Consider the following 20,926-nt stretch of genomic DNA (forward strand, 5'->3'; position numbering starts at 1 on the left):
AAATGCATGTAATCAAGGGTATAGATCAACCTTACCCAATCTAGAAGGCATACATAATTCTCATTTGGTCGATATTTCATGTTGTTTTTCCCTGCAACAATTTCCAACGCAACTACTCCAAAACTATAGACATCTGCCTTGTAGGTTAAATAACCCCATAATGCATATTCGGGTGCCATGTATCCTCTGCAAAATGGGCGTTGCATATGACATGTAGTTCATTAGTATGAAGCTTTGATAGTTAATTTTGGAAAAAATCTAACATCTATAGTTAAGGGGTCATGTTTCCTTCCCATTTATTCGTGTTCCAGGAATAAAAGTCCAACATCTATAGAAACATAGTAATGGGGTCATGTATCCTCTGCAAAATGTACCTTGTATTATGACTTTTAGCTCACTTATTATGAAGCATTGATCGCTCGTATTGAAAAACAAATTCAAACAATCCAACATCTATAGAAGCATAGTTGTGGGATCTGTTTTCTACCCATTTAGTATGCAATTAGTAAGGCATATAATTGAGCGGAATCTTCATGGCATGAAAGATACAAAAATATTCTTAAGGATATAAATGCGTATTATTTTCTTCTGTATAATCCAGAGCCACTTGTATAAAACAGAAAATTCTTCTCAGTAACTATTTCTATACTTGTCTCAGTAAAAACAGAATATTTGACACAAGTTTTACATGCTATTGTTTTTTTTAGTTTAAGAAAAGGGAGATAGATTCCTGGAGTAGGATTTATGTTAATGCTTGAATACAAATCTCTCTCTCTCTCTCTCTCTCTCTCTCTCTCTCTCTCTCTCTCTCTCTTTCAAAATTGTGCTTCCTGTTTGTTGCATTAAAAGTCTGGGCATAAGAAAAACACAAGCAAATTATACCTACATGCTTAATGTTTGCACTCTTTTGTAAATAGTAAACACTGATTGGTAATTTAGGCAGCAATGAATTTGTCTACGAGCATGGTGGTGTTGCGAATATAGACAACCAACGTATGGAAATTCCTACCAACTACTGAATCCAAGAGTTTTCTATTGTACCTTCCATCTATGAATGTTAATACTATGCTAAAACCTTAAATGCTACCCTTTCTGGCTTAGTTTTCTGGTACCATCTAAAAGAGAGATAAACATCAATGTGTGCTCCTAATTATCTCCTAGCCCATAGTTAAGAAGGGAAATCTAAAAGGAAGAATACAATTACAAGTGGGCTCCAAAGGAATGAAAGAGGGAAAGATTTAGCGTACATTGTTCCAGCAACTCAGGTGCTGATATGGGTGTTTTCCTCTTCATCGAGCTTGGCCAAACCAAAGTCAGAAATTTTTGGGTTTAGCTCTCCATCCAGTAGCACATTTGTAGTTTTTATATCCCTATGAACAATTTTTATTGTCGATTCCTCATGCAAGTAAGCCATCTTGCAATCCCAACACATATTTTTTGCCTCGTAGGCCATTCCAAGTTTAATTGGTATTCCTCTGGCCCTGCAGTTTTCATAACAATTCCAATGGGGAGTTCATCAACTTGGTTCTTAATATAAACAATATGTAGTTTTTAGTTCATATGCTTTTAAAAGTCAACATAAAATAAGAAAGTACAAGCAATAAACTTACCAAACAAAGCACGTGCTAAGCTATTGTTTTCCATATATTCATATACCAAGAATAGTTGACTTCCTTCAACACAACATCCATACAATCTAACAAGATTCGGGTGTTTTAAAGCAGATATCATGCCAATTTCGTTCACAAATTCACGATTTCCTTGATTTGATCTTGAAGAAAGTTTCTTAACTGCAATGATGGTATAATCTAACAGTATGCCCTGTATTCAAAATAGAAAAGTGTCATCGGGCATGTTTTCCATCATGTACTGAGAGATCCGTAGATATCATGGACAAGTAGGAAATGAAAAATGGAAATCCTAAAAGCTCAGTGGGAATGACGTTAGATACCTTGTAGACAGATCCAAAACCTCCTTCCCCAATCTTGTTTGCAGCATCGAAGTTAGTAGTGGCAGCTTTGATTTGCCTATAAGTGAAAAAACCAGTTTGCAGATCTAATCCTCTCAGTTCAGTAAAAGGAATAGAAGAATAGGGGAATATGTCAGATTGCATCTTATAAATGTTGCAACTACACTTTTGTTGCTATTTTGCATTCTTGACTAATAAGATGACTTTAGCGAGAATAAGACCACTAAAATGTAGCGAGAAGGAACAAAAATCTAGTTAATCAGCTACTTAACCCAAGCTGTTACAAGACAGTCTCATTTCATTTTCCAAGTCTGCGAAATAATCACAGGTGTATTGGGAATCAAAAGCCAAACAAAAAAGAGATATTTAAATCCCTTAGCATGATATGTGCATTCTGGCTCTTCTTAGCATTTAAAATAAGATCATTTTCCTGCTATATAAGAATATTCAACAGAAAAAATAATTCTCAATTGACTTTGGGGCCGTTTTGTAATGACTTCACTTAGATTTGACATACGAGGAATGATCTAAGACACGATTAGATGTTTTTAAGATCATAAACAGAAGTGGCTCCAATATATGAAGACTGCTTCTTATGCTCTACAATGCAGCAATCCTACAGTTGCCTTCCATATTGTACTTTGGATTGCTGAGGCTTGTAGAGTGATCGCAGTACATAGTTGGAGAAGATATTAAAAAAATTCATACTATCTAAATCATAATTTTCGTAGTGTTGAGTACCTTCTTCCCTTGATATCCTGTCTCCTATGCATCCTTTCCACCAAAGAATACCTAGAATCATTAGAATGAGGAATAGCACTGATACTACAGCTCCAATCACGATAAATATCTCAACCTTCACAGGGGGACTGAAATCTGAAGAAAGAAAAGGAGCTGAGTAAAGCGATTTTGAAACTCCATACACAAAAATGATTTTGTTTATGCTTTTCCTGTTCACCAATCTAAGAAGTGTGAGACAGTTTGGAAAGGATAGAAGAATTCTCATATTCCAGGAAAAGGTTAAAAGATTCCACAGAGATGGCTGATATGAGAGGACCATACATTCCTCTCTTTGGAGCAGCTGTCGTCCCTTTTCCAGCCCAATGGAAGTGGATCTGTAAAACTTTATTGCTCACAACTGCTTTATATGCCATAGACACACTTTTATCAACCCCTTGTGCGGCAATTTCAATATCAAAATCCTTTAACACCAGTTTTTCCTGTGACAAATTAACTAATTAAAATCCTGTTCTACATATAAAGAGAAACAAATATAACTTTGTACCTGGATATAAACATCAAATATCCGTCTTCCAAGACTATAAAAGGATCTATTCTCCCTGAATACTATCTCTGCAAAGGATATTGTCACGCTATAATTCCCATTTGCCAAGCAACACACATAATAGGTGATAGAAAGGGGAGAGAGGCGTGCACTCGTGTATAATTCAGAACTGTTCATTCTGAGTGTTGATACATTGTTTGCTATGTATACATTTGAGGCACTGTTAGTATCCCAAAATAGTCCACTTGTACTTATTCCCCAGTTCTCACTCACGAGAACAAATTTTGCCGGACCTGCTACATCCTGATCCTCTTTGTACTTTATGTTTCCACTGGTGATAGCTTTTCCGCCACAATTTATATGCACAGAATAACAGTCTACACGAACAACAGCTTGTGGAAGTAAGCATTATAGGTCAAAAAGGAAGAATTATTAGTTTTGTCTTCTTGGTTCATTTTCTTAAATATTTCACTGTATTTTGTTTTTTCATTTCTGAAAGCAGGTATCAAAATGGAATCATAGCATGAATAAAGCATAGGCCTCAAAGTTCTGTTTGAAGGTATGTAATTACCTTTTGTGCAAGGAATGTTCTTTTGGCACTCCCCAGTATTTCTAGATTAGTGTAATACAAGAAGAAGCATGAGCTTATGCAAAGTTAAAGTTGAAAAGAAAAAGTTTTGGAAAATCAAAGCAGGAGAGAAAAATTTTGGTTGTTCTTAAAAGTTAAAGAGAGAACTTACGAGTTGTCCCATCCAAGAGAGCTTTCAAACACATTTCTGATAAAAAAGAAACTCATTATTTTTTGAAAAACTAGAAAGCTTAAGTTTTTGGAAAGATGGCCGGGTATGCAGAGGTCAAGTTGGATGATATTAAGGCCAAGAGTGACAAAGAAATGTCCTTACAGGGTATCTCGACAAGTAGGTCCCATAGAGCTTTCTGAAAAGTTATTGTAAGAAAGATCTAGTTGGCTGGACATGAACATAATTTTCAGTAAGATCTCATTATATATCCCAAAAGAAATGAAAAAGGACTAGAGTTACAGGTTGTAAAACCAAACTATTTCATTTACTGAAACAACCCGGAGGATGACTCTTGAGGAAGTAGCATGATTGACGTCATCTAACATTATAATCTAAATTAGCTATGTCATCATGTCATGTATTTACCATATTGCATTTCCCTAAATCTATATTTGGCTTTTGTTGATTTTAATCCAATATCATTCAGGCTCAGACCATCAAACTTCTCTGGCCAACTTGACATTTAACTGTCAATATATATATTGTTGCCAGATAACAGAGAAACATAACAATGTAAAACAAGTTCATCTACTACTCCTTTCTACTGGTGACACATGGTGTATGATGCAAATTAAGTTCTCCAGAAAAATCAGTTTAATCCACACATTGCATATGATGAGTGAATTAGACCTATATATAGTTGACCAGATCATGAGAAGAATCAGCTTCCAGAGTGATTTATATTTTAACATTATGCATATTTGTAAAAATTATATATCCACCGGCCCCTAAAAATTTACAAAAAAATATTATCATGCAAATCTGGCGTAGAATTTAAGGTGAACTACATACTCGCGAGGATCTCTGTCTAGGATCCGCTCCGGAATAGCCCCAGTGAGCAAGTTGCTTGTCAGAAACCTATTCGAAGAGCAAAATAATCACATTCTGGTTAAACACACACTCATATCATTACTAATGGAAGAAAACTGAGGAATGTTTAAGCTACTACTTTTGGATGATATAATAGTTGTATGAAGCCTTAGCAACATAGACAAGTAACTGTTATGTCGCATGTTAGGAAAGTCAAGCCCATCCCTTGGTATGACTGCATTCCCTGGGGAGATGGCTAGCTTGTGAGTGTTTTGCAGTTTGGCTATCACATGGTTCAGCAATGGTATCCCTTAAATTTTTTAAGTCCAAATTAAAAAAAAAAAGGATACCTTTGCTAAATATATATATATATATACACACACACACACATTGCTTTAAGTCCAGATTAAAACCAAAAAGGATACTTGAACAGATGGAATAGATATATAGTTCTACAACCAATATAATTCTATAACTGAAGTAGCTGACCAGACCATGTAACGATGCATACATATATTGTTCTTTAACCCAGTGGATTGGAATCACAGATTCAATTGTCCTGCATGACTACACAGGGGAGTCAATATGCAAAGCTCCCAGTCATCACTACATAGATGCAATTGTCCTATATGACCCAACCATGTAAGGATGGGCATAGGACTTGCTGAATCATCTCACATGTCGTGGTGTGCTTTGAGCTGCTTTTTAATTGTTTATTTGAACTTCATAAAAAAAGGAATAGATTTGGGGTTTTGATTCAACACATACATGTATTCCAGATTTGCTAGATCTTTAAAATCTGGAACATTTCCTTCTAATCTATTGAAGCTGAGATCTCTGCACAAATAAAAGCATAAAGTAGCTATATAATACTACAAAAGAATAATAAAGCTGCATAAAAGTGAATATGGTAAATCTTATAAACAACATGTTCAGTTTTTAAAGCGAAGATAGAATCAAGAAGACATAATACATAGGATAAACAAATTGAAAGAGATTCCTTGTCCATGTAAGGGTGGAGATAGCTCAAAAAAGTTTCTATAAAAAAGTTAATGGTTCTCTTATTTTCAGTCCAGTGAAAGCAATGTTTCATAGATATCTTGACAAAACTCTTGCTATTCATAGATATCTTGGGGCATCTGCAAGAATGAACCTAAGCAACATGACGTGCAGATCATTGCTACTATGCATCAATGTCTATGGGAAGAAAATTGACAACCATACATAGCTAATTTCTAAAAGATGGCCTGTAAAGATTGAAAGCAATTATACTGTTTTTACTAGGCTAAAGTGGGAAAACAAATAATATTACATATTCATAAGCAGAACAATATTTCCCACTCCTGTTGCAATCTAATGTTGCTATAATAGTACACCTCATAGTTAATAGTTTCAGCATATGATCTTATTTCTACTTAAGAATTAGAAAAAAATCCACATTGAAACAATAAAACAACACTGTAAAGACAATTAAAAAAAAAAGGAACATTCACACATCTATCTATATTTATCAGTAATGAACAGGGTCTGTGCCAAGTATCTGGAGTTTTCAGTTCTTTGGTTTTTTTAGTAAATAAAAATATAAAATAGATGAAAACAGAAAGGATGGAAGAACTACAAAATTTTGAGTCCTGGCATTTGTGATATATATGCAGGGATTGATCCAGAGAGATTGCAGCTCCTCAACATTCTGCAACATTAACCAACATTATCTAAGAAACGACTCTAGAAGTTTGTATGATTCAAGCTCCTAACAGTTTGTAGTTAAACAATGACTTACAATCTTGTCATTCCCCTCATGTTACTCAAGGGCGGAAATTTAGAACCGTCACCAAGTAGGTTACTAATTCTTCTGCATAAAATTGCATCATCAATGACTGTTAGTATCTGAATCAAGAAATCTTTTTAATTCAAGTACAAAGCAAGATATCACAGAGAATTTACAACAGGAATCATGATAAGAATAGAACTTACAGCTCAGTTAAATTACTAAGGACTGAAATACTAGAAGTAATGGGCCCATAGAGACCACTAGCTTGGATGTCCCTGTGAAGAACAGAAATATAATGAGTTAGGTTACACCTTTGTATTCTACTAGAAGAGATTCAGGCAAGATCATTAGGGTAAAAACACATACAATTTCTGAAGGTTTTTCCAACTATGGAAAAAGTCAGGTATTTTTCCGATGAAGTTGTTACTGCTAATCCTACTGCACTCGGCTCAAAATAGAAACATGAGTTTTCTCAGGTAGGAATGTAAAATTAATATTATGATAGAAATGGCTTAAAAATTACAACCACTTACAGTTCCGTTAATTTGGTCAGATTAGTGAGAGCGAGTGGCAACTCTCCCGTGAGATTATTAGCATTAAGAATACTGAAGTCAACAAATGGCCGGGAGTTCAACATATTGGGAATTGTGAAATGAATCATCAAATGTGATTTCAAAACTAAATTAAGGACAGGATAGAAGGAAATACTGACAGATAACCAAATTTCCAAGCTCAGGGGGAACACTTTCAGAAAACAAATTGTTCTCTATACTCCTGATATTACGGTCTTCGTCAATGTTAAAGTAAGGTTTTAACAAAACAAACTATGAAACAATGGTACAAATGAAAATGGTGAGGAAAAAAGGTAAAAGAAGAGCTTACAAATATACAAGTGTGGTCATGCTTCCGAGGACGCTTGGGATCGGTCCTGATAACGTATTTATAGTTATCGACCTGTAGCGAATTATAATCTCCATAGATATTAATGTAATATAATCAATCTAAACCCTTGAGCTTTATGATCTTGATGAAGAAATATCTCTGCAACAAGTAGTAACTCACAGATATGTCAAGTTTGCAGAAGCCCATTCGGATGGTATTGTACCAGAAAGATAGTTTCGAGTGAGATCACTACAAACAAGAAGAAAGAATTAGAAGCTTAAATCAAATTTCAAATACTAATAATTAAAAAAAGAATTAGTTGGTTTGATCTTCTTACAGCTTTTGTAGGAAAGGCAGCTTTACGAAGGATTTTGGAAGCTCACCAGAAAGATTCTGTCCTTTAAGAGATCTGTATGACAAATCGTATTTGCAGAAGTAGGGTATATAAGTTTGGTAGATTTACAAAAAAAAATAATAAAAAATAAATAAATTTAAAATTTATATAAAAAAATTATTTTTTTTAATAATAAACTTCAATTTAAAAAAAAAAAAGTAAGTAAAACTTACACATTTTAAAATTAAATATATTATTACAAATATAATAAGAGAAATGATTTGTAGAAGCTCTAACCGGCAAGTCCTGCATAGGCCATTTGTAAAAAAATAGACTCCATAATGAAAAAATGTAAAGTTTTTTTCTTTTTTAATGAAATCCATATTTTTCCAAAGGACCTATATGAAATTTGTCTATTTAAAATTTGTACATAATATTATTTATATAATAAACATAACTTTTAAACGAGAGATAGATGATATATCTCTTATAGTACTAATTTTTATTTAATAATAATGTATGATAGTATAAATAGCTGTTAGTTATGCTTGAATATATAATATATATATATATATATGATTAAATAAAAAGCCAGTTTAAGCACGACAATCAATTGATTGGACTGAATATTCAAGGTGAATGAAAACTTGTGTGCATATGCGGATTGTGCGCATGTGTGTGAGAGAGAGATTTTTTATTTTTCATCCCGTCTAGGGTTGGGCAATCGGGTCGGATTTTTTTTCGGCCTGATCCGGAACCCGGATAACCAGGTTCCGGTTATAGGCACCGGCCCGGAAAACATCCGGACCAATATCCGATTTCTAAAACTCGGATGCACCCGTACCCGGATTTTAAATCCGATACTCGGATTTTTTTAAAACTCAAACCCAGTGTCAAAACAGGGTCGTTTTGGCACTGGGTTATATGCAGCATCCCGATTCCCCCCCCATCTGACTCTCTCTCTCTCTCTCTCTCTCTCTCTCTCTCTCTCTCTCTCTCTCTCTCTCTCAACTTCTCGAAACCCTAGCCTCATCCAGTCATTGCCGTCATCCACATTAGGCCTCCCATCGATCATTTTTTTCATACATTCAAAGGCAACTGTAGCATCATTTAATTTTCCAACTCTAGAATAAGCATTGATCGAAAATCTAAAGATGGGTTCGATTCGAGGGCAGGAGAAGATACCGTCGGAGCAGGGGCAAGGGTTAGAAGCCATGAACCGGAGTAGGGATCCAAGGTCATCGAAGCGGTTGGTGATGGCGAGAGTGCGGGCCATCCATTCGAACGTAGAGTGGTCGTGACGGAACGAGTCGATGGTGGAGGCCCAGTTGAAGACGTGAAAGTCGTAGCGAGTGAAAGCAGGGTGGCGGTGGAGCTTTGGACTTGAGGAATTGGAGGAGGTGGGTGGGATTGAAGGGCGGTTTAAGATGAGCCATGAGGAAGTGGAGGAGGTGGTCATGGTGGTTGGGTTTATGGGTGTGGTGCGAAAGAGTGAGAACGGGGAGAGGGGTGAGAGAGTCCGATCAATCCGGGGTGGCGGTGGAGCTTGGACTTGAGGAATTGGAGGAGGTGGGTGGGATTGAAGGGCGGTTTAAGATGGGTCATGAGGAAGCGGAGGAGGTGGTCATGGTGGTTGGGTTTATGGGTGTGGTGCGAAAGAGTGAGAACGGGGAGAGGGGTGAGAGAGTCCGATCAATCCGGGTAGAGGCCGGAACCCAGATTTCCGGATTGTAAAAACTTCCATCCGGTATCCGGTTGCTCAGCCTTAATCCCATCCACACCAACTTATTTTGTTTTTGCAGTTGATCTATAAAATTATTTAATATATATATATATACACACACATATGTATGTATGTTTACATCACCTAATATAGACTTTGTAGGTGAAGCTTGAATAGTTTTCTAGTTTTGGTGGAAGGAAGAAGGAAAATCTGGGTATAATTTCAAGGCAAAGGTGGAAGGGTACGTACAGTGAAACCACATGACAGACATTGCCAACTGCTGTAGGGAAGGAACAATTGTAGATTAGAGAATTGTTGTACATTTCAGGCTTGGAACTGTAATCTGCTGTGAACCAACTTGATTCATTGCTGCATGGGTCCAATCTGAAATTCCAATCATCCTTCCCTAGTTGTGTAGCTATTTCTCTCAAGGGCACCAACTGCATCAAAATACAACCCAACTACTCATTTTTAAGAGTTTTTAATATTATTTTCTAAACTCTTGGAGACTCCCGCCAAGAGTTAAAAAAGAAAATCAAAACATTTTCAAAACTCTTTCAGGAAATTAAGCTAGACTTTCTAAAGTAAAGAACATTAATACTGCAATTCTGAATAATTCTTAAAGCTAAATTTCTTTTATATTTACTGGATATCGAATTCAAAATCAAAGTCTGGACAACTCCTACCAAAATAAGCTAACATAGAGCAATGATACGCACAATTAACGCGTCAATAGAAAGCCTAAATCACATGACCTCTAATTAGAATATTATAAAGAGTAATAACTTTTTATTTCTAAGTAACGTGAGATCATTTGTTTAATGGAAAGTCCAAACCACATAATTTATACTCCAAAATGACTAGCGAATGATAAAATTAAAGCCACAATAAAACTTTATAAAAAGTAAGAATTTTTCTTTCCCAACAATATATTTCATAATTACATTTTAAGATGAGGGTATATTTGTAAAGTAATATTATTTTAATAAAATTGTACAAAAATATATTTCATTTATGTAAAGTATTGTGAAAAGTGGAGGAAAAATCGTTTTCCTTATTCCAATCCTGATCTGAATTTTGATCATAAAGATCAAAACACCAAATATTTTTTCCTTAAAAAAGAAAAAGAAAAAGAAAAAGAAAAAGAAACACCCAATATTTTATTAGATTATTCTAATCTATGTGAAATCACCGTATCTCAAAAGTTTAACTAGGTGATAAGACGTAGATTTAATTATTTGTATTATATTATTAATATTTTCTCTCATGTATGGTCTCAATATGGAAAATATTTAATTAAATTAGATAAAGTATAGAATTAAGCTTCGAATTTAGGATCTCTGTTTAGATACTATATTAAATTATTGCTCATTCTAAAAATTTAAACTAATAAAAATAAATAGATTTAATTATTTATATTATATTCTTTTTTTTTTTTGATGGGAATATGCTACTGCATTCATTCATAATCGAAGTTACAACTGTGACTTATCAATACAGGAAAAACCAGACTATAAGTCAACTAACGCAACTGCTTAGGAGCTCCCCCGACAACAAATTTCTTTGTGACGGACATTGTCTAAACTTCTACACCTTCTCTTCTGACAACAGTCAAAAGAGAAAGCGCTCTGTCAAAAACAGAGCTAACGACCTTTCTTCCAAAGAGAGGTACACTCACGCTCCATCCTCCCAAGGAGGAGGAGTACTACCCCACTCTCTCCTCCCAAGGAGGAAGAGTACAAACCACCTAACTTCCTCCAAAGGAGGAGTAGGACTAACACCCACATTCATCCTCCAAAGGAGGAGTGGGACTCAAATCCATTTCCTTTTTATTAAAAAACTAAGCTAAACTAAAACAAACAACAAGTACAGAAATCAAATAAAACTGTGGCTTATGGACTGTAAAATTAAAAGGCCCAGTCTGAGACAAAGCCCAGACTAAGTGCCTGAGAAGGCCCGGCCCAAACCCGTTAGGGTTTCCAAAACAAACATCTGCCGCCGCCACCCTCTTTCCTTCCTCTGCATCTTCCCTCGCCGAATCTCCTGCACCAGTGTACGAGAAGGCCTTCACCACGCTGAGCAACCGGCTTCTCACCAATGCTAGCTCCGTCACCGTCACCAACACCAGCCCAAGCCCCCCAAAAACCAACCATTCTCCACTTCGGCTAGAAGAGACGGAGAGCAGATACAAAAGCCAGAGACCAACAACCTCCATAACTCCACTAACTGCCCACGCCGAATACCCATGCGGTATGCACGTTCTCCGTCTGCTCTGGTATTCTGCTGTCCCTGCCCTCTTCCCAGCACCGAACCATCCCCCACCTCCCGGTTCAGGTATCCAGCTCCATCGCCTTCAACCTTTAATCTTACCGGTACTCCAATCGGCAACCACCATTTTTGGACTTACAGAGACAATGACGAGAACAAACCAAAACCAGAACAGAGCAAAGCCAAAACCAGAACAAACCAAAACCAGAACAAAGCAAAGCCATAGACATCCATGCACAGAGCTTATTCACCTATTGACTAAGAACACTCTTAACAAACAGAACACTCTTAACAAAACAAACCACACGAAAGCAGAAAAAACAGAAGAAACAAAAACCACCGTTTGACCGCATTGCTTGAAAAACCAAATACCATCCGTGAAGGCAACCACCGTGAGCTGCGCCCGAGATCCACCCAGAAAGCTTTATCCCCTCCATGCATCTCGGCATACGTCCCCATACAATCCTCTGTTTTCCATGGATAAAACAGAGGTCCTATAACCCGTAGGAAGCACCTCAATCAGCAAGTTAAGTCCATCTCCAAGGCAACCTCCATGACCAGCCCACGCCTTAACTCTCAAAACCGTCCCCTCAGAAGACCGAACCCAACCGGTCAGGAACATCTGCCATTCGAAGCCGAAAACCTCCACCTCCACCATGGAATATCTCTCCGCCCGGTTGGGTGATTTGTTGAGAAATGGAGCTCGGCACCAAGCAGCTGGTCATCTGCCTTCCAAAGGACATCAACACAGCCAAACGGCTTATTTATAGAAGGAAAAAACGAAAGGAGATAATGGAGGAGGGAGGGAGGAGCCGAAGCTCCGCCTCCCTCAAAACGGCGTTTCCTGAAAACTTTTCCTTTATATTATATTCTTAATAACCTATTAATCTTTGTTAACTTTCATTGATGGAATACATTGATTCATGTTGTTTTCTTAGGCTATGGACCTATTCTTCACAAGGATATATTAATTTTTTTTTTCTTCGTAAAGCCTTGTTTTTTTTTTTCATGATATTTCTAAATTTATTTTATTTAATTATTATAATATTTTAAATTTTTATATAAAATAAAAAAATAATTTAAAATTTTTTAAATTTTAAAATAAAAATAATATTAAAAAAACTTTACAACTCAACTCTACATATAGAAGCCAGACTTAATTACTATTACCAAGAATTTTCAAAAACTATTAACAAGCTATACAATTTTTTGTTACTTCCTATCCTCATACATTACCCGTGATGTTACGTTAAACTGATACTTGTGTTAAACTGGGCCCTACGAAGTCATATAAGAAAAATGTCTTTAATTCTCCATTCGACACGCATGACACTCGAATTTCTTAACAATAGGATTAGGATGGGAATGTTATATATAGTCTTTGCAAGTATTATATAATTATTTTAAAAAATAAAATTTATTATTTAAAAATTAATTTTTTTTATATAAATTTCATATTTATTCATATTTTTTAAGAAAATTTATGAGTCTTGCACATTTTATAATTAGAAATATTATTTATTATTTTTTTATGTAAAATTCTCATTCCTATTTACTGAGTCTCCGTTTATGACTAACGTGACATTTGTATATTAATGAAAGAGAAATCAAACATAAAAAATGAAAAGGAATTACTGAATCTGATGGACTGACTGACTCATCATGTCTTATAGGTAATGAATTTTGAATTTTGATTTTGAGTTGACTCATCTCGTCCGAATCATTATATTGTGGTCTGCCCTTCTTTTTATTACAAGAGATATATAATTCCCAAAACCTGGATTTTAAAGGGTAGAGGCACAAGCACTTCACTACGTACCTTCAATACTGGAAAATTATCATGATCCACAACTCAATCATGAATGATATCAGTTCATGAAAGAAAGAGAATAAATAATTATAAATTACCTTCATCATCAGGAAGAAGCCCCTCATGTGAATTCACTTTGAATACTCCCACCAAAACAATTAGCAATACGAGCCTACTTTTAAGACTCACGCCAATCGTCTTTGCTACTTTGTGAGCTTGTATTGCCATTTTCCCCAGCTCCAAGCCTTTGATCGAGGTGATGATCTGCAGCTTCCAAACATGTGCTGTATGTAGTACTTATACAGGGACAAAATGAGATAGATATATATATATATATATATATATATATATATATCATGTTATTATATATATTTTATATGTACACACATGCATACATGACTTGCAGTACTACTATTATAATACGTGGCCCTCTTAATATATCAGTTTGACTTTGAATTTGTAGTATGAAAAGGTGATACAATAATTAGAAATTTCCATTATTTTTATTGTCTTCGTCCTCCCTCCCCCAGTCCCCCCCTCAGCCCATAAATGAGATCCAGAACCAATATTTAAATGCTTCAAATATTTATTATCTGCTGCAATCGTTGCTGTAAGAATATAGTTAAATTCTGAATCTCTGATATGTAACCAAAATTGAGTTACTAGCCTGTTTTAAAGCCTGCCTTTTGAGCTAATAAAATTTGGGTTTCCCAGCTTATTTTTTCCCAGCTACTTCCCCGTTCCTACCATGAGTTTTGGTCGGAAATAGAAGATAATAAGGGAAAGTTTGAAGGTGATTTAAGAAAGAATTAAACAAATATAATAAGTATTTTTAAAATACTCTTAAACATTTTTAAAATTATGAGTATTTTAAAAATAAAATAAAATTCACAACATTGATAAAAAAAAAACCACTTATTTAATCACTAAATTAAAAAAAAAAAAACAAACAGTTGGTAATGGGTAACCCATTACCAAGTTGTGTCCACTACCCACATAGGTGGTGAAGTTATTTATTAACTCCCCACCACTATCACAACTTTAAGGGAAGTTATTTAACTTCCTCATTTGCAGGGAAGTTAATTAACTTCCAGATGTGAAAACTCTTTTAAAAAGAGTGTACGTACATTTTATGGTGGTGGAAAAAGTTTAAGAAAAACTCTCATCTCTCTCTACATTTTTCTAGAGAAACCATCTAGATCTCTTGATCTTGAAACGTGGAATTATTTAAGAGACTCTAGTAGCCTCCTAAATGATGTAAAAGTGCAAACGACATAGTGACGTGGGCCGTAAGACGAGCAAAGATCCGACCTCCCGAAAATTTCGCTCCTTGAGGTAATTCGATTTAATCTCATTTACCATTGGTATCAGAGCTAGGTTGCTTCTTTTTGCCCATATGAATATGATTACATGTTGTTTGATGCTTTGAAATGAGTGTAAAAGCATATAATTGATGATATGTTATGATTATTTATGTTTCGGATTTTTCATTAGAGGCTACGGTATGATTTGTTTAAGGTTGAATTATTTACATGAAAATATTCCCTATAATGTCAGAAACATGTCTATTAAATTTGGTGAAGTTTCGTTGAATATAGAAGAAGAAATCCGAAACCCTAGTTTTTGAAGTTCATGTTGAGATTGTGACTTTGAGCCCCGTTTTAACAAATCATATTTTATTTTATGGAGATAAATATTACATATTTAGAAAGCTGGGTTCGATAGCTTTAATTTGATATATCATATGCTTGATTTGGACTTCGTATGAGTAAGTTATGATCGATTGAATGTGGCTGCTCGAAATCGAAAAAAACCAGTTTTTTGGCTTGAGGAAGAAGACGATGAACAGTTTTTTTTTCCTTGTCCCACTCTCGGTAAAAGAGAGTGTAGTGCACCCATCTACTTGGGTCCGGTTTTTAATCAGTTTACCAACAAATATACACATTAACATCACTGGAGTTTAAGTTTAGAGTCTGAAAACACCATGAGAGGAGGAGGTGATGTGCACTCTCCGCCGTGGCAAGTGAAACAGAGGAAAACCAGCCTCTAGAGTAAAAACTAAGCCCACACGCATAGGCGGCGTGTGGGGGCGCGTGCAGAGGATTCTGCCGCAAGTTTTTGTCACTTTCGGCATGTGTAATCAAGTGTTGGTGTTTAAAGTTGATTCATTTCTTTTTTTGCTTTCTCAAGTCTACATTTTATATGTTATGTGTTTTTTATATAAATCAATTGTGAATATATGTCTTGATTTATTATTAAATGAATTTTCACATTGAATATGTGTCCCTAGTTTTGATAACCTATGAAACCCTTCTCATTAGTTGAGAATGTGGGCTCTCTATCCATTAAACCATCATGCATACTACTATGATTGAATGTTTGAGTTTATTGGTTTATTTTATTAAAATGGATAGAGTTGATATTGGTAATTTGTTGGGCTCATGTGTTTTTTTTAAGTGAATGGATAAGGTGAACCTTATAAGTATATCAATAACGTGGCATCCCTATTATTTATTGTTCTCCTAGAAAATTTGTAGTAGGTTTTTATTTGGATATGTAATATTGGGAATGTAATTTTATTGTTGAAGCCATGTAAAGGGATGTGTTTTACGTCTATCGATATACTTTAAGGTCACCTTAACATGATGCACCAAATTACTAATGAGGCTTCGGGTGGAGCCTATTTGCATGATTATGAATTCCTTTTTTTTTTTTTTTTTTTTTTTTTATGAATGGAGTATATGTGCATGATTTTTGAGTATTTAAAAAAAAATCAATTTTATTCAAAATTAATTGGATATGGTATTTTGACTTATATAGTGGGAGATGATTACTAGCTTTTCGCGAAATTTTCGATCTCACTATATAGGAAGGAATTCCATTGTCTAGTTAGATTTTGGAATAAAATTAAATGTGTGCTAATGTCCAATTTCGCATAATGAATGTAGTGATAATAGCTACTAAGAACGTAATTGCTGACCTTACTAAAGGAGAGAAATTGGATGGGACCAACTATGACATGTGGCATAGAAAATCCAATATTTGCTTAATGAACAAGAGGTCCTTGAGAATCTGTCTCACCTTATGATTCAACCTGAGGAAGGGAATACTTCCCAACATCGTCGTGATATGGAAGCCTATCAGGCTTGGGTAAAGAAAGATCGGTGTGCACGCTTTACCATGCTTAGCAGCATGCACAATGATCTTATTGGGGGGTTTGAGAACTGCCCGACTGCCTAAGATATGTAAAACTAGCTGAAAATCACCTATGGGGGAACATCAGCTACTAGGCTCCGTGCGTTCACCTTGAGGTTTGAGCAGTATGTTATGAACCCTAAACATACCATGACTGAGCATTTGAGGTCGATGTCTGCCTTAATTCGTGATTTAAAGGCTGCTGGCAATAATCTCACTGATGAACAGCAAGTTACTGCTGTGATGCGATCATTGCCCGAGTCAACTTGGGGGCAAATGAAACTTGTTTTGACACACAGTGAGAATATTAAGACTTTTGCTGATATATCTCGCCATTTGGAGTTAGAGGCGGAGCGCATAGATGTGCACCGTAATATTCTACTTGTTGCCCAAGCTGGAAAGCGCAAGACATTCATGCCTAAGCGTAAGCAACATGGGAGATCTACCGGAACGGCAAAAAATCTTGGGCCAAAGGATGAAAAAGTAGCAAAGCGCCGCAGAGGCAAGTGTGCTGGCAAGGACAAGTCCAAATTGAAGTGCTATAACTGTGGAAAAAAGGGACACTTTGCTCGTGAGTGCACTGAGGCAAAGAAGGTACCCCTTAAACACAACTCTCTCATTATTTATGTTTGTTCACATATCTTTGTTGCTCACTCAATCCCTGAATGGATTGTAGACACAGGAGCAACTAAACATGTAGCTCGAGATCGAGTTGGGTTCGTAGATTATAGAAGAATACCAGTCGGCAGACAGTATGTTATATTGGGTAACGGAACTCGGGAGGATGTGCTTGGAGTTGGCACCTACCAACTCAAGATGCGTTTAGGGCGCTTGTTACTTCTTCATGATGTGCTATATTCACCTGGTGTTCAATGTAATCTATTTTCAGTTATCTCTATGTTGGAACTTGGTTTTACTTTTCATTTTGATGGCCCTCAGCTGGACTTTTATTTGGATAGGGCTTTGTATGGACATGGTTTTCTTTCGAATGGTTTCTTTACGTTGGATTTAGATAATTCCTTATTTTCTTTTGTGGTTTCCAATGATGATAATATTGTTTCTAATTCATTGAAATGGCACGCTAGACTAGGCCACATAGGAAAAGATAGAATGGCTAGACTAGCTAGAGAAGGCCTATTGGGATCTCTCGCTAATATAAGCCTACCTGTGTGTGAGCCTTGTTTAGCTGGTAAGGCTTGTAGGAAGCCTTTTGGAAAGGCTCCTAGGGCATCTTATCCTTTAGAGCTAGTCCATTCTGATATTTGTGGACCTATAAATGTAAAGGCACGCCATGACGCCTCTTATTTTCTCACCTTTATAGATGACTACTTACGTTTCAGTCATGTCTATTTGATCTCTCATCGTTTTGAAGCATTAGACTGTTTCAAACGCTTTGTAGCTATGGTTGAGAATCAAAAAGAAAGGAATTTAAAAATTCTACGAACTGATCGGGGTCGAGAGTACTTATCTAAAGAGTTTCAAGGAATATGTGAGCAAAAAGGAATACGCAGACGATTAACGATTCCTGGCACACCACAACAAAATGGTGTTGCGGAAAGAAGAAATCGTACCCTATTGGAAATGGTTCGATCAATGATGGTGCAAGCTAACCTGCCAATATCTTTTTGGGGGGATGCTCTTTTAGTTGCAGCCTACATTTTGAATCGTGTGCCTTCTAAGTCAGTTCCTTCAACCCCATATGAGTTATGGAATAATACAAAACCAAATTTGGAACAATTGCGTCCTTGGGGTTGTGCAGGTTATGTTCACACCACTTCCCATAAGTATGGGAAACTTGGCCCTAGAGCAAATAAGTATATCTTTATAAGATATTTAGAGAGCTCAAAGGGTTATATAATATTTGGTGAACATCCTAGCGGAGGGATGGCAGAAATTGAGTCTCGTGATGTTACATTTATCAAGAGTGATTTTCCCAGTATTGGTGAAGCAAAAAATGATTGTGAACTTTTAGAGTTACAAGAAATTGAGGGAGTTATACCATCATTTGGTGAGGGTGGAGCATTATCACATCCTAGAATCGCAAAAGATAGTGGGAGTGACTTGCCTCCTAGTGGGAGTATACTACTAGAAAATGACTCACAAGAGTCTCAGTTACGTAGAAGCGAACATGGACCCATTTCTCGTCGTCGTTTTGAGATTGAAGGGAAATCTTTCATGTGTGCTCTGTGTGACTTTGATGAACCTTCTTCTTATGAAGAAGCACTAAGTTCACCTGCTTCATATAAATGGCTAGCTACTATGAGAGATGAGATGAGTTCTATGGCAAAGAACCAAGTTTGGGAGTTAGTTGATCTTCCACCTGGGAGCAAATCTATTGGAAACAAATGGGTTTTAAAAATTAAGCGTCAGGCAGATGGATCAATTGACAAGTATAAGGCCCGACTAGTGGCAAAGGGCTATACTCAAAGAGAGGGTATAGATTATGAAGAAACATTCTCCCCTGTGGTGAGATTTGCTTCTATTCGCCTCATTCTAGATATAGTTGCACATTTAGATTTGGAACTTTTTCAAATGGATGTGAAAACTGCATTTCTCAATAGAGAACTAGACGAGGAGATTTATATGGATCAACTTGTTGGTTTTGAGGCTGAGGGACAAGAGCGCAAAGTATGCCAGCTGAAACGTTCTATTTATGGCCTTAAACAATCGTCTAGACAATGGTACTTCAGATTTCATGAGGCCATTACTTCAATTGGCTTTGAAATGCTAGAAGAAGACCATTGTGTGTATGTCAAACGTACAGGAAAAAATTTTCTAATTTTATCTTTGTATGTGGATAGCTGGAAATAGTATGGAGATAATAGTCGCTACAAAAGAGTGGTTGTCCTCTACTTTTGAGATGAAGGACATGGGTGAAGCAAATTATGTGCTGGGAGTTAAAATTTCAAGGGATCGATTTAGGAAATTTCTTGGTTTGTCTCAAGAGACTTATGTTAAGAAAATTCTAGAACGATTTCGCATGCATAACTCCAAACCCATAGTCACTCCAATTGAGAAGGGTTATTCTTTGAGCCTAGAACATTGCCCTAAGAATGATGAGGAAAGGAAAGAAATGACTAGAGTTCCTTATGCAAGTGTAATTGGAAGTCTGATGTATGCTATGTTGTGTACGCGACCTGACATTTGCTTTGCGGTTGGATTGGTTAGTCGTTATCAGAGTAACCCAGGACCTGTTCATTGGCAAGCAGTTAAGAGGATTTTTCGATACCTTCGTGGGACAATAGACCTCGTTCTTTGTTACCAGGGTGGAGACATGAGACTGAAGGGTTATAGCGATGCTGATTGGGCTAGTGACAAAGATGAGCGAAAATCCACGACGGGTCACTCATTTATGCTTAGTGGAGGAGCTATTTCTTGGTGTAGCAAGAAACAATCATGCATTGCTTTGTCCACGATGGAGTCAGAGTATGTTGCTTGTTCAGCAGCTGTACAAGAAGCTGTTTGGTTGAGGAGATTCTTCCAGCACCTAGATGTTACGGCTCTTGCAAATGAAGCCGTTAAGATATACAGTGATAGTATGACAGCTTTGACATATGCCAAGGATCCCAAATACCATGGCAAAACCAAACACATAGATATTCGTTTTCACTACATTCAAGATGTTGTTGCGCGGGGTGAGGTGATCCTACAACATATCTCTACTAGCAAGATGGTAGCTGATCCTCTTACTAAGGCTACTAGTAGAAATGTTTTCCAAACTCATGTTAGGAGTTTGGGACTTCATCGGATTTGATATATGTTGTATTGATGATACCTTAACTTTATTGTATATTTAACACTGTTAGTATCTATCGCAGTGAGATTATTGTATTTATCTCAAATTATTAATTAAGTGATGCTAAGTGTAAAGCACACATAATAAAGATGTCACAGGCAGAGATCAGTCTACTCACATAGATGATCACCTTGGCGTTTGAGTTGCGAGCAAGATGAGACAAATTGTTTACTTTGGCGCTTGGAAAGCGAGCTAGTAAATATCTTGATGCTTTGGGGGCATTTAAGATAAATTTAAATAATGTTGCCTTAGCTTAGCTAAGATGAGACTTACAAGAGTTGTA

At 36.3% G+C, this 20,926-nt stretch overlaps 1 protein-coding gene across 3 annotated transcripts in view; it reads right to left on the bottom strand.

The window, feature by feature from the left end:
• Positions 1-7,341, bottom strand: part of LOC122275478 (probable LRR receptor-like serine/threonine-protein kinase At1g07650) — a 69,606-nt gene extending 62,265 nt beyond the window's left edge. For 2 of the 3 annotated variants that reach the window (XR_006228557.1, XR_006228556.1), the window contains exons 1-16: positions 7,169-7,341; positions 7,002-7,073; positions 6,839-6,910; positions 6,645-6,716; positions 6,483-6,554; positions 5,633-5,701; positions 4,847-4,912; positions 4,157-4,222; positions 3,995-4,030; positions 3,826-3,866; positions 3,255-3,631; positions 2,995-3,189; positions 2,711-2,846; positions 1,952-2,070; positions 1,611-1,821; positions 36-186 (exon numbers count right to left, since the gene is read on the bottom strand). Coding sequence is in view for 1 of the 3 variants with exons in the window: in XM_043084562.1 (XP_042940496.1) it covers positions 36-186; positions 1,952-2,027; positions 2,711-2,846; positions 2,995-3,189; positions 3,255-3,631; positions 3,826-3,866; positions 3,995-4,030; positions 4,157-4,222; positions 4,847-4,912; positions 5,633-5,701; positions 6,483-6,554; positions 6,645-6,716; positions 6,839-6,910; positions 7,002-7,073; positions 7,169-7,296 (1,629 nt within the window). In the remaining 2 variants the exon portion in view is untranslated. The remainder of the gene's footprint in view (positions 1-35; positions 187-1,610; positions 1,822-1,951; positions 2,071-2,710; positions 2,847-2,994; positions 3,190-3,254; positions 3,632-3,825; positions 3,867-3,994; positions 4,031-4,156; positions 4,223-4,846; positions 4,913-5,632; positions 5,702-6,482; positions 6,555-6,644; positions 6,717-6,838; positions 6,911-7,001; positions 7,074-7,168) is intronic. The other variant, XM_043084562.1, reaches the window with a different exon arrangement.
• Positions 7,342-20,926: the final 13,585 nt, after the last annotated feature.

Source organism: Carya illinoinensis, chromosome 9 (assembly GCF_018687715.1).
Source record: "Carya illinoinensis cultivar Pawnee chromosome 9, C.illinoinensisPawnee_v1, whole genome shotgun sequence".
NCBI lineage: Eukaryota > Viridiplantae > Streptophyta > Magnoliopsida > Fagales > Juglandaceae > Carya > Carya illinoinensis.